This window comes from Lacerta agilis, chromosome 12 (genome assembly GCF_009819535.1).
Source record: "Lacerta agilis isolate rLacAgi1 chromosome 12, rLacAgi1.pri, whole genome shotgun sequence".
Lineage (NCBI taxonomy): Eukaryota > Metazoa > Chordata > Lepidosauria > Squamata > Lacertidae > Lacerta > Lacerta agilis.
In genome coordinates, this window is record NC_046323.1 from 7,172,409 (window position 1) to 7,187,229 (window position 14,821).

General features: G+C 44.5%; 1 protein-coding gene across 1 annotated transcript in view; it reads left to right on the top strand.

Annotated features, from left to right (window-relative positions):
* PDE1C (phosphodiesterase 1C) overlaps window positions 1-14,821 on the top strand; it is a 244,296-nt gene that overhangs the window by 35,101 nt on the left and 194,374 nt on the right. Inside the window, exons 2-3 of the mRNA XM_033165414.1 lie at window positions 2,541-2,591; window positions 8,402-8,573. Of these exons, the coding sequence (XP_033021305.1) occupies window positions 2,541-2,591; window positions 8,402-8,573 (223 nt within the window). The remainder of the gene's footprint in view (window positions 1-2,540; window positions 2,592-8,401; window positions 8,574-14,821) is intronic.

Below are 14,821 nucleotides of genomic sequence, written 5' to 3' on the forward strand. Positions count from 1 at the left end.
CTAATGGTCAGGGGTCCCTTTACCTTTACCTTACCAAGTGAAAAGCTTATACCATGCATGGGCTTAGGACCTGAAGGCCAGCCAAAGTTGAATTGTGCTCGGCAATGTACTGGGAGCCAATGTAGGTCTTTCAGGACCTACATATTCTGTCAACTTAAGCTGCCAATATTCTTTAGTTGGGACCTCTCTGACTTACTATCTTTGGGCTAACAAAACATGGGCCACAGTTATAGCATACGTAAATAACCTTTTCTGATACCTGGAGATTTCAGTCTTGAGCTTTCCCCAGCAGAAAGGACTCTGGGTTGTTGTTGTTGTTGTTGTTGTTGTTGTTGTTGTTTATGGAAAGTATAGATTGTCACTATTTCCAGGTGGGATTCAGTCACCCCCTCCCCCAGCTGATTCAGGTTCCACTATTAAAGCCAATTTGGAGCACTTGCAAAAGCAACATACTTGCCTCATCATTTTGCCTACCATGAAATGTCTAACTTCCCCCCAAAATCAGACTTCTGTGATAGGGAAAGAGGATGCGAAAATGCACCAGAAAGTGTGGAATGAGCTAGTGTGGTGTAGTGGTTAAGAGTGGTGGACTCGTAATCTGGTGAACCGGGTTCGCGTCCCCGCTCCTCCACATGCAGCTGCTGGGTGACCTTGGGCTAGTCACACTTCTCTGAAGTCTCTCAGCCCCACTCACCTCACAGAGTGTTTGTTGTGGGGGAGGAAGGGAAAAGAGATTGTTAGTCACTTTGAGACTCCTTAGGGTAGTGATAAAGCGGGATATCAAATCCAAACTCTTCTTCTTCTTCTTCTTCTTCTTCTTCTTCTTCTTCTTCTTCTTCTTCTTCTTCTTCTTCCTTGATGCGATGGTTGAAGGTCGTCTAACCTTCCTGTGAACAAATCAAAGTAAATGCTCATTCTGGTACTTCCCAGGCTTACTTCTCTCTGCAAAGAAATCAGACTGAGTGTTCATTAAGCAGGTCTTCAGAAAGTGGCCTTGGATAAAAGAGTGCTAATGAGCTAGAATGATGAGATAATGTTCTTTAATAGTCAGCGGGTGCCACTTAATGGGATCTATAGAAGCTGGATCATTGACATCTCTCTGGAATGTTCTGAATGGGGAAAGGCATCTGTTTGGGGAAAGTGACAAACACTCCAGTGAAAGGCCAGGGACGGCTTTCTCCCTGTGTGTCTTGCAGTTGTGAGAACAAGATCAGGTGAAGGCTGCTAGCATCTTGGCGGCAGATATCTCTGGCTGATGACCTGATGCGCAGTCGTGGGTTTCGTTTCTGCTAGGAGTGGTTAGGCTGCTTGTTTCGATCTTATTTATTTATCAGTAACTGAATGAATGAATGAATGAATCTTTATTTGCGTCAGCCATTGGCCATAGCAATAAAACAACAATACAATATACAAAGAATAGAAATAAAAAGTCAATTATATAAAACACACTTTAGGGTCCTGAATCAGCAGTCAAATAGTGGGCCTTATTCTGATTGCCCCAGCTAAAAACCTTGCAGCCTTTGCTGTCACCTGCTCATCTTGATCTGCCAAGAGAAAGGACACTGTGGCAGTGGTTGGGCGACCCGGAATGGACAATAAAAGAGGGGTGATAATCTCATTTATCAGTAACAGAACTATTACCAAACACCAAGAATCTCCAACTAAACCCAGGTACCGCTACCCCAGGAGCTTTTTCTCTACTTGTGGAAGTAGGGAGAATGCAACAGGATTTTTCCTCTGGTCCACAGCCAAATAAATCAAAGCACACCAGTGTATGTTCCTGCAAAGTGCTCTGAAAGCATGATAGTCCTGTTAGATTATTTAGCATTTGCCAGCCTGCACTACAGTTCCCATCAACTTCCAGCCAGTATGGCTGGCTAGGCTTCTGTTGGGAATTATAGCCTTAAACGTCTGGAGGGCGCCAGGTTGGTGGAAGCTGATACAGATAATCAGGGAAACCTTATTTGTAGCTCTAACACCCCATGAGCTGCCGTTTAGCCGTGACTCAGAACTGTTTCTTTCTGTTGCCTTTTCTGTTGCCACCCCTGAACTTTAGAATTCCCTTCCTTCTGCTGCATGGAATGCTTTTATCATGACATTATTATAATGATGGTTATTATGATGGCGTTGTTATAATGATTAATGGTTTCAAAATTGTCTTGCTATATATTGAGGTTTTTTTATATATAAAAAGAGAGCACTAAGTCAGTTATAAATGTTATCTGTCTGTCTGTCTGTCTGTCTAGATTTTAATTCCAAGGTTTGAATCTGACCCTATGCAAATGGAGTTCCTCTTGCACAATGGGACTTTTCAGTTTCCTCTCCTCCTCTGAAACCTGTTCCAGAGGGATCTGGGGCAGATTTTGAGGGTGCACAGAAGGGGAGTTTGTGTTGTACAAGCAGATGTCTGCTACATGAGAAAAATGGCAGTGCTTCAGGAAGCAACCCCAAAGGATTAAAATTGCAGGGGGCTGTGAGGTGTGCCGCAGTGATGCTTGCAATATATGCATTTTAAATAAGAGCTGCATCTTGTCTTTCAGTTGCAAACGAGACGGGGGACAAGAATGCTCGGCCGCTTTCAAGATTCGCCCGTAAGTAGCCGAGTTTTGTCAGTTTGCTTTCTGTAAGTTGCAGATCAGTGCACTAGAACCCCCTACTTTCTAGAGACCAACAGACAATACTACAAAGGAACATGTCAGACAAATCGGCAGTTTGGACTCCCTTCTCCTTCTACTCTTTCCTTCCTCCCCTCTTTCTGCAGTGATGCCAGCAGGTCCATTTGTGAGCAAGTTGCCTCCACTATTGGGAGAAATTCCAGTCTCCCCTGGATTCTACCTTCCCCTATTCCCCTAGCTAGCCCCTATTTTTACCATTGCTCATCATCATCGTCGATTTACCTTTAGACTCATAGTCAAAGCAAAATAAAATAAAAAAATGCCTTCCAGTAGCACCATAGAGACCAACTAAGTTTGTTCTTGGTATGAGCTTTCGTGTGCATGCACACTTCTTCAGATAGACTCATAATTATTTTTGCACAAAGAAACTAGCAGGGCAAATTGTTCAGTTTAGGATGCAGTATTCCCATATCGCCACATGGTGGCAGTGGAACCATATTTTGCATGCTGTGGCTTAGAAGGAAGAAAACGCAAATTGCTGCCACAATGCAAATAATGTGAATTATTCATCTCACATGCACATTGAGGCTTTTTATTTTTTAACAACAGCTGTTGAAGATCCAGTGAAAGTTACTTTTGAAATTGCATAAGATTGCAAGCGATTAAGCACACTGCCGGGGTTCGGTGCTGGAGCTCCCCGTGCGTGAGTTTAGGCTACCCACGCACGAGGTACCAGTTGCGGGGAAAAGCGGCCAGCATTCCACGTGCTTATGAGCATGGGCGCCGGCCAAGTCTCACAATCCGAAGGTAGCTGAGTAAGACGGAAAATGACTCCGAAGATGCGTGAGTGAATGAATGCCTCGAAAACTAAATGATTGCCTCGAAAACTAATGGATGCCTCGAATACTAATGGATGCCTTGAATTGGAACTGCATTTAATAATAAAGGAAATCAAACCAAGGATGTTATATTAAAATTAAAAATTCTTAAAACCTTTACTCTTTTCCCCAAAGGACGACAGACACCGGAATTATCTTTAGTGGCTTTGGCCAAACCCGCGTAGGCTCGTCTTCTAGCCCTAAGCTAAGTTTCCCTGAGCTCTCAGTCCCTGCGCGCCAATAAAGCTAAACCGAATATCTTCCGCAAAACTAGCCCTAAGCTAAACCTAGAAGCCTAACTAAAATCTCACCGAAATATCTTCCGCAAACTAAACCTAACTAAAAGAAAAACCCATCCAGCCCATCCAGCCCGCTCCCAAAACCCTTAAACTAAACTTGACTGAACTGAACGTAAAAGAACCCAAAAGAATAAAACGTGCCTAAGCGGGGAGCCTCAGCCTTTTATTTGGGAACAGGTATGACATCACGATCAATACTTTAACCAATAAAACCTCTGTTGCTGCCCTCCAAAAAGGCGGGAAGCAGGGTTAACGTTCATTGATAACTTTGAAACATTACCGGAACTACAAGTTAAAGGCGGAGTAATCCTAATGGCAAGATGTCTCTTCATTCTTACTTTCACTTTCACTTTTAAGTGTAAGGATATGAAAAGTAGTTCTCAATAACCATTAAAATAAACAAATAACCGCGGATCTTTAACGGATCCACGAAGTGTATTCCGACAGCACACCACAAAGAGCTTTCTGGATTTTGCCCTGTTCAGTTCTTTCAACAGATAGAATGACTCACGTGACACTGAGCACGAAAAGTTGACCAAAAAAAAAAAAAAAAAGTGATCTTGTAAGTTTGGCAGGCAGTTGAATGCTGAATGACTTTATTTTACGTGTTATTTATTAATTTTGAAAAAAAAAAAGAATGCACCTGTGTGGTTGTAAAAAATCTCAACGAGGTTTACAAAAAGGATATAACAACAGAATTCAAATAAACAGATGGTGGAAAAGCCCGTCAGTCCCCAGTTGCCAGCCTAGGTGTCCCCCAAAGGCCAACCTCCTAGCCCCAGTGTTGCTCCCAGGGGATAGGCAGCCATTCTGCACAAGACTTTATGTTCATTACATCACCCTGCTTATCTGCATAAATAGGGCTCATGCCGCAAATTCTGAAATTGCAATGCTGGGAATAGCCTGGGTGTACAGTTGCCATTTCTATATAACTGTTTCATCCGTCTCCCCCCTCCCACCCCACCTCCCCGATGAAATCTTTCTCTCGCCTAGAGCATACCGACAAAAATGGAACGGCAGACGAAACTATTTAAGTATGCTGAGATGGCAGGATTGACAGGGAAAGTTAGGAATCGAGAAGATCAAAAAATTAATAGAGGATGGGATAAATACATGCAATATTTAAAAGATCACTGTAAACATGTAAAATCTTTGGCAGGCTTTGAATGACTCCTGTAATGTGATCTACTAATTCTTGGAAGTATTGGATAATGGCAAAATAAAGGTAAAGGGTAAAGGGACCCCGACCATTAGGTCCAGTCGTGGACGACTCTGGGGTTGCGATGCTCATCACGCTTTATGGGCTGAGGGAGCCGGCGTACAGCTTCCGGGTCATGTGGCCAGCATGTCTAAGCCGCTTCTGGAGAAACTAGATCAGCGCACGGAAACGCCGTTTACCTTCCCGCCGGAGTGGTACCTATTTATCTACTTGCATTTTGACGGGCTTTTGAACTGCTAGGTGGGCAGGAGCAGGGACTGAGCAACGGGAGCTCACCCCGTCGCGGGGATTCGAACCGCCGACCTTCTGATCTGCAAGCCCTAGGCTCTGGTTTAGACCACAGCGCCACCTGCATCCCTAATCGCAAAATAGATGCTGTCTAATATGCCGTTGATATAGAAATGTAGAGAGCCCAGGTTGGGGAAGAAGGAAGTCTCAATATGGGAATAACCTTGCCTTATTTCCAACTTTTAAATGTTTTTTTACTTCTTTTACTGATGGCGAGTTACAACTATGATTCATTGCATAAAATCAATAAAGATTAGAAGGATAGAAAACGAAATCTTTCTTTCTCCTGACCCTGCTTCCCCCAAGCTTTGCAGCATGAGTTGTCTAGCAAGTTCTTCCACTTTAAGGATCGAAGTGGAAGAGCGAACGTCACATCCAAGTCGAGCTTTTCCGTACTAAGCGGATGCCACCGACAAATCTCGGCTCTCAGGGATGTATTTCCCATTTGCCCCCATTATGAGAGGAGCTTTGAGTGAGAGATGCTGAACGTTAACCGAAGCAAAAAGCACGAATGGTAATTGTAGCAGGAGAAGGCAGCCCCCCTGGGACAGCAAAGTGGAATGATCTCAGACAACTGAACGTGTTTTCCTCGAAAGAAGAATAAGCTAAAATTCCACATTTCAAAAAACCTTGTGGGATTTATAATCTGCAATTTCCATGCATTTCATTTCATTTTCATTTCCATTAAATGTATATTACGGCCCTTCGCCCAAAGACCACAGGGCGGTTTACAACATGGAACACAAATATTAATATAACACATGGCATCAATTCGCAAATATCTTAAGGGACCGCCTCTCCTGGTATGTCCCATGTAGGACCTTAAGGTCCTCAAATAATAATCTTTTGGAGGTCCCGAGCAACAAAGACGCTAGGTTGGCCTCAACTAGGGCCAGGGCCTTCTCAATATTGGCCCCGACTTGGTGGAACAGCCTATCACAAGAGACCAGGGCCCTGCGGGATTTGGCATCTTTCCGCAGGGCCTGCAAGACGGAGCTGTTCCACCTGGCCTTTGGGTTGGTTTCTGTTTAATATTTATGCTTCATCTTTTATTGGTGGGTTATTTTGAAATTGAGACCTGAAGTTTTAATTGAATTTTTAAATTTGTATTTTAATCTGTTATTTTAAATTGATCGTTTTTATGTGTTTTTTGCTGTGATTTTAATTGATGTTAGCCGCCCTGAGCCCGGTTTTCTGGCTGGGAAGGGCGGGGTATAAATAAAATTATTATTATTATTATTATTATTATTATTATTATTATTATTATTATTAGATAGAAACCAAAACAGTTATTGGACTACAATTATAACAAGCATTTTAGTTTCATGCTGCAAGTGTTTTCTGGCTGTCTTTCCAGAAGAAGAGTGTCACAAACTGCTTTTTCCCTTTTTCCCTTTTCAAAAAAAATGTTCTTCGTGAGCTGTTTTTATAAATGATACTCTTCTAAGCCAGTGTTTTTCAACCACTGTTCCGTGGCACACTAGTGTGCCACGGGATGTTGCCTGGTGTGCCGTGGGAAAAATTGTGTTTATTTGATTCCTATTCAAGAGAATTACTTTATATATAGTCAATATAGGCACAGAGTTAATTTTTTTAACATTTTCTAATGGTGGTGTGCCTCGTGATTTTTTTCATAAAACAAGTGTGCCCTTGCCCAAAAAAGGTTGAAAAACACTGTTCTAAGCCACAGTTTTATTTATTCAAGTGCAGTGGTCGTTGGTGCCCACTGAGATTGGTAGGGCCGGGAGACCAACTGGTGCCAGAGCCAACTCATTTTCCTCCTTGCTGAGTTTTACAAGGGGCAACATTGAGCCTAAGGAGGAAGGCTCTCTTGGCTGTGTGTCCTGCAAGAGATGCTCCTTGCCTTGCAGAGCTTTTCCTACCTGGTTTGGGAGACTGGGGTCCGGACTGACTCCAGCTACAAAAACGAAGAGGCCAGAGACAGCTGCAGCCTGCCACGAACCACCATTGGCAGGATTGGCAGCAACAGTAGCAGATACATTATATTCTTATGATAATATTTTATTCCACTGGTAATTATGCTTTTTAAAATGTGCATTTTCTATTTGACTTTTTCTTTGGTAATGTTTCCTTTTGAAATCTTTAAGATTGTTATGATGTGGTTAATTTTCCTGTGTTACATGTGCATTCTGTAGTTGCCCTCCTTTGTCATGCTTTATTTTGATATCTTTAAGATAATATTTTAGTTGCCTGTTAATTATGTTGCATCGGACGTATACTTTATATTGGATATCCTTCAGGAATGTTTTATTTTGTATTGTCTTATTTGATCTTTTAACGTGTTGTAAGACCCAGGTGGCGCTGTGGGTTAAACTACAGATCCTAGGGCTTGCTGATCAGAAGGTTGGCGGTTCGAATCCCTGCCACGGGGTGAGCTCCCGTTGTTCGGTCCCAGCTCCTGCCCACCTAGCAGTTCAAAAGCACGTCAAAGTGCAAGTAGATAAATAGGGACCGCTCCGGCGGGAAGGTAAACGGCGTTTCCGTGCGCTGCTCTGGTTTGCCAGAAGCGGCTTAGTCATGCTGGCCACATGATCCGGAAGCTGTCTGTGGACAATCGCCGGCTCCCTCCGCCTATAGAGCGAGATGAGCGCCACAACCCCAGAGTTGGACACAACTGGACCTGATGGTTAGGGGTCCCTTTACCTTTAAGACGCTTTGAGATTTGTTTCTTTAAAATATAAAGTGGCGTCTTAATTACATCCTTTTAGGCACCAGGCGAAAACATTCCTCTTCAACCAGGCCTTAGGCTGATTAATATTCTACAGCCTTTTAAATGTGTTTGTGGGAAGGGGGATAATAGTTTTGTTGTTTCTGTTTTAACTATTTACTTGTGTTTTTACCTTGTTTTTATTCTGTGAACTGCCCTGAGATCTTGTGGTGAAGGTTGGCTTACGAATTTAATAAATAAATGAACAACAACAACTTGAATATTAGATCCCATTCCCTCTCTCCAGAGTTAATAATGAGACTAACCATTGGCGCAGCGTGAGATTTTGCACGGGCAAAAGCCGAGGGACTATTTACCACTTCAGTTCTCTGAAGGGCGAGTTTTCATATCGATTTGTCTTCTTTTCCGCCTAGGGTCGAAATCTCAGAACTGTCTGTGGAATACCATTATTGGTGGGCTTACAGGGAATCTTAAGGAGAAACAGAAGCCAACCATCGTCCTTGACCCAAGACCTCCTGAAGAAATCTTAGCAGACGAGCTGCCATCAGTGGAGAGTCCCGAAGCCCTCGTGAAAACATCATTCAGGTTTGACCGATATAGATGTGCCTTGCTTAATCGTGATCTTTCTTAATCACCAGCGCGTTGAAGTCTCAGGGTTGAATGGGATAACTCTTACAACAGATGACTTCAAAAATGAAGAGATATCAGTGCAGTGAAATTATGGCTGCCAACCTGCGTTTTTCTTACATAGCAATCTAGAAAGATACAAACGCTACACGACTAGCAGATCGATCAGATCGTTTGTGAAATTTGCCATCTGAAGGATTTCATAGTAAATCCTGTTATTTTGTAAGAATGCGATTGCAGGCCCAAAAAAGTTAAATAATACTCTCACTAGCTGATATACGTTGGGAGATCTGGACTGGGATGTTGAAATAGCATTCTTGAAGGAACAAGAAGGAACAATGCAAAAACACAATTTAGAAAGGAACTTGAACTTACTGGAACGATAGAAAATGGAAGATTAGAAACACTTTCAATATTGTAAAGATCAGTATAAGACTGTTCTTTAATAGGTTTGCCCTTCTCCACCAGTAACACTCCCCCCCCGACTCATAGGCATATTATCTTTGATGAGCTTTTAATGCATGGATTTTACTCCAGTATATGTGATTTTAATTTTTTCAAAGAAAGCACATGGTGTACTATGCTACTGTACCGAGGTTGCTTTTTGTGATTTGATGGTACTGAGAGTTCGGCTATCAGCAAAATTTTGAAAATGACAACACTGTTGCATGATGCATTGAGTGACACTGTTGAGCATCGGCGTTGATTGATGAGAGGTTTGGTGGGAAGGCATTGACCGTGCAGACATAATATTAACCAGGATGCTATCCCATTGCCGGTGTTGAAGTAACAACCAGTGTAGTGAGTTTCTGTATGTGGAGTTGGTGAGAGGCACCATCTTGTTTTTTGCCTCAGGCATCAAAATGTATTGGGATGGTCCTGGGCAGCTGCCGGTGGCCCTTGGCTAGTCCACTGACCCATAACTAGTGTTGAAAGTTGGTTCAGCTGGAGAATATTTACTGTTGGTTCTGCCGAATGACACTACAGTTATACCTCGGGTTATGGCCGCTTCAGGTTGTGCGTTTTCGGGTTGCGCACCGCGCCGAACCTGTAAGTACCGGAACGGGTTACTTCCGGGTTTGGCGCTCGCCCATGCGCAGAAGCGCTGAATCGCACTTCGCTCATGCGCAGAAGCACCGAATTGCAACCCGTGCGTGCGCAGACACGGCGCTGCGGGTTGCAAATGCGCCTCCTGCATGGATCATGTTCGCAACCTGAGCATCCACTGTATATTCAACCTGCATCAATGTGCAGAAGACCATAGCCACTGTTGAAGTTTGATTCGGTTGCCAGTCCTGTCAACTTTCAGACATGGAATGGGAGGAAGGGTGCCATATTGTCTTCTGCTTCAGGCAGCAAAATGTCTTGGGCCAGCTCTGTCTGCTGTTGTTTTGCAGTAAGAGAAGCAGTGACCATGGGTTTGGAAGTGCTGTTTGGCCAGCAACTTGTTATTCTGGCCTGTGGATAGCAGTAGCTTCTGACAGTTTCGGATTTGCATTTACACCCAGTGAAATGCCAGAACATTCATGTCAAGAACGAAGCACTGAAACTCCACTAGAGGGCACAAAGTAATAATGGATAATATATATCCAGATACGTACATACATCTCCTGGCACAGCATTATAGATGTAAGAATATGTCTGTGTTGTTTCTGAAGTTTTTCCTGCACTGGACCAAGAGAGCACTGCTGGGGTGGGGTGAAATTTAAGGTCAAAAGGTTAAGAGTTTCACCAATGCCATTATTTTTCATTTAAATTTCACTTTTGAACTTGAAAGTTCCACCGATGTAACTACTTTTCTTTTAAATATATTTATATTTATTCATATTTAGTACATTTTTTTCCTGACCTTGCTCTAGTGAGGCCAGCATATGTCACCTCACTGCTTTTATCCTGGAAACATATCCGCAATGGTTCTTACTGGCACAAGTTTATACAGTAATTGAGTAGAGATTTGGATATAGGTTTCACTGGTCTAAAACCAGCCCTCAAATCACTTCACCCCCACTGTTTCTAAATGGGACATTGTGTGTGTGTGTGTGTGTGTGTGTGTGTGATCAAAACATCTTGTTAAACAGTTATATTGTGAAAGGCAACTCAAATTCTGCTTCTGTTATCAGCTGAAATATCACCTGTGTAGTTTCTGCTACATACTTGCTTGCACTGTCCTAATACATCTAAAAAATTTGCAGACACTGGCCAAATTATTGACTATGACTGGCTGTTTCATGGGAAGGCAAACTAAGGCCTGGGGGCTAGATCCGGCCCAATCACCTTCTCAATCTGGCCTGCAGATGGTCTGGGAATCAGCGTGTTTTTACATGACTAGAATGTGTCCTTTTATTTAAAATGCATCTCTGGGTTATTTGTGGGGCCTGCCTGGTGTCTTTACATCAGTAGAATGGGTGCTTTTATTTAAAATGCATCTCTGGGTTATTTGTGGGGCCTGCCTGGTGTTTTTACCTGAGTAGAATGTGTGCTTTTATTTAAAATGCATCTCTGGGTTATTTGTGGGGCTTAGGAATTCGTTCATTCCCCCCTCCCTCAAATATAGTCCGGCCCCCCACAAGGTCTGAGGGACAGTGGTTGAAAAAGTTTGCTGACCCCTGGACTATTTGATGGTTAACGTTTGTATCTTAGCATTTTATTGATACGGTAAGCTGTCTGGAAATAAACGTGGCAGATAAAAGTTCCTGTTGACCCTAAAGTACAACAGCTCCATCATAATTTCCTTTATCTGCTTGTGGAGTTGCGGCTACTGCTGATCTTTCAAGCCTGGGTACTCAGCCTGATTGTGGTAGCCTTGTGTGGAGGATGAGCCTCCTGAAAGAGATTTGAAGCTAGATGTGGTGCGCTGAACCCTTCCTGCTCTCCACTGGTGGCCGAAAGGAGGACCCCTGGCTGGGAGCTGCCTCCACGCACCTGACTTTCAGTGCTGCACGCAGCTTGTTGCAATGAGTGGTGTTGTGCTGGATCCATGTTAAATCAGTCAAATTGAGCATCAGTTAGAGGGGCATTGCCAGAAGGGTGGCATTGCCCATCTGGCTTCCCAATGGCAAGTGTTGCTGCTGGTTACCATGAAGGGCTATGTGGAGCTCAGCATGGTTGTGGGTACAGCAGCAGGGATATTGGGTTGGCTCTGTCCTCAGTGTCAGGAAGGCAGGTGAGCAATGCTCCATTAAAACCATTGGGACGAATTAATCGTAGGAACAGAGGAAGCTGCCTTACAGCAAGTCAGACTGTTAGTCTGTCGAGCTCAGTACAGTCGCACCTTGGAAGTTGAACGGAACCCGTTCCGGAACTCCGTTTGGCTTCCAAAACATTCGGAAACCAAAGAGTGGCTTCTGAATGTTCTGCAGTCAACCGGAAGCCACAGAAGCCCCGTCGGACATTTGGCTGCTGTCGTGGCTACTCTTGCCTTTGATGTTGCTGTGAGTAACGGCCGGCTCAAGCGTTGAGCTTTAAAAGCTTTTTTATTAGACATTGCTAATTACAGAGTGATAAATCATGACTGCACTCCGAGCTAACAAACTTCCGGACTGCTATCCTCGCGCCTTTTCCAACAGAGGAAGTTCCGGGTCGCCCTGAAATGACGTCTGAACCTCCGTCTCCCCCTTTGTTCCCTCCCCTGTCTGCTACTGACAGCGTTAGTGCTTTCTCTTTCTTCCTGAGACGTCTGCAGAGGGGGGGGGGCTGGATGATGTGGAAGTATCTGTCGTTATTATCGGCACCTGCTCTCTATATTTACCCTCCTCCCCCTGACTGGCTGACTCCCAACTTTCTCTCCCTGCTCTTTCCTCAGTGCTCTCTCCCCTCATTTCCCGAGCCATGCTTGGCTCCCTGACATCCGCCAAAAGAACATTTGAAAGCAGGAACACTCAGGGCAGTTTTAAGCATATCTGGCGCTGTGGTGCAAAGCTCCCTCCGACGCCTCCCCCCAGTTTCCCCAGAGTTTTTTTTAAGGGGGGCGATGCTGCCGGCGGGGCTAGAGGAGGTGGGCAGTGGCTGGAAGGTGGCTCCTCCGGCGGGGAAGAGGCGGAGGCCTCCCGGCTCAGCGGTGGCCGTGGCGGCCACGGCAGACGGAGGCTCCGGGTGTGGCACTGCTTCGGCGCGGAATGGTGGAGGTGGGCGAGGGCAGCAAGCTGATGCCGGGAGACGCTGCGTCCAGCCTCCACCTCTTCCCTGGCACCCTCCAGAACTTGGCGCCCTGGCACCCTGTGCCACTAGCCTCTATGGGTAAGACGCCCCTGGGAACACTCACTTCCGGGTTTCAATCATTTGGGAGCCAAGGCGTTTGAGATCAAAGGTACGACTGTATTGTCAAAACTGCCTGCCAGGCAGCAGCTCCTCACAGTTTCAGGCAGAAATATTTCTCACATCCCCTTGGAGGCACCAAGGTCTGAATCGAGGCCGTTGTGCACATTTTTTTTTTTTTTTTTTTACTGCTGATGTTTTTATCGTTAAATGGCTTTGGGATGTTTCATGGAAAATGATTCATAAATAAACTGAAGAAATAAATGGTGCTATTTAAAAATGATGGAACATCATCATGAGGCATGCAGAAATGAATATGCTCATTTGCCTCTGGTGCCTCAAAAGCCATGGATGGCCAGTGAGGACCAGGCTTGCTCCTTCCATGTGTGGTGCTGGGTGTAAGACCATGGGCACGTCTTCTTCTTTCTCGCTTAGCTTCTGTTTCCTTAATTTAAAGAGGAGACCATGTGAGACAGGATCACTGCTCTCCGGGTTGCATGCAGATGACCATCTTCCTCTGTCTCCAACCTGCTTCCTAGGAAAGCCGTCTGGCATAAAAACGTTTGGCATGAAAATGTGTGGAAATGACGTATAATAGTGACACACGCTTGCTTTACTGCTCTCGGCTTTGTGCATACTCTCGACTCTTCTCTGGCCCCAGACTTGTCACTCTTGCCTCCGTTCCCATCTGCAGGGAGAAAACCAGTGGTAGCCCAAAGCTTAGGAGAGACATTGGGGAGACCATCGAAAGGGTGTTCATACTTTGGATTCTTGGCAGTTTTATTTCTCCAGGCTGCTGGAATCTTAGTCCATTAACTTGCACTTCTGCAGCAAAAGAGAGGGGTTATGCGTGGGTTGGTAATGGTTTTATCCTGCTAATGAAGCATTTAGCTGCACATTTTTGTATTAGTCATCATCCCCGCTATTAAGGGAGAAAGTGTTCGACACATTTGTCGAAGTGCGCACTCTCTTTCTAATGCAGGACTGGTTTGCCTCCAATCCCTGAAAGACATGCTGCTTCTCAAATTTCCATTTGCACATATGAGCTTCTGGAAATGTGATAGGAAATGAAATGGAGCAGGAGATCATTAGCATTATTAGTAGTGCCTGAGCCACAGAGCTCACCGCTAAAGTGCTCGGCACTCCATAAAGTTTTGCATTCGGGTATCTGTAGTGATCACTGTTTTTAATTTGTAATTTATACATTTTTAATTTTCCAAAAAACTCTCAGTGCCTTGGCAGTCTCTGAACAGAATAGCAGAATAAAAAGCTTCTAATAAATAAAAATAATTCGAGTAGACTAACGTTTGGTTTGTAATGTACCTTGAGCCAATTTTAAATGGGACACTGGGCATGTTAAAGGCACTTAGATGTGAAGTGCTCCATGTCGTCCAGTGTCATGTTTCAAAAACTCTTAAACCATGCACTTGGGCCATAAGTGTCCTGTTTATGTTTCTAGGGGGAATCCACAGTTGGGACGTAGGGAGGGAGGAAGCAAGGCAGATTGGTTCTTGCAGCACCATGGAGAGCTCCAAGTGAGCCTCTTGCTCTGACTAGCACAAAAAGGGGAGCTGAGGCTTTTGAGTCTCTGCCTACCTCTATAGTCAACCTCTCAAATGCTCCCCTTCTTCTCTTGGAGAACTGTAGGACCCTTAAAGAGCTAACCCTGTGGCTTGGAAATGGGTGCGTCTCCTTCCCTCTGTGGTCTCCTGCTCGGTATATTTCTGGTGGCATTGGACTAGCAAGTTGTGCCAGAGACACTTGGTTCCTAAGGGGAAATACTTGTGAGGGGTTCTTCCTATGGTTCTATGAACCTTGGTGCTGTGGGATCCAGTTTGGTGGCCTGCTGGTGCCAGTCTCAGTTTTGGTGGGTCTCTAATCACCAGTACTTGGGCTCAGAGCAGGAACCTGGTTGCCTCTCTCAGCTAATGGCAATGTGGCCTCTGAAACTG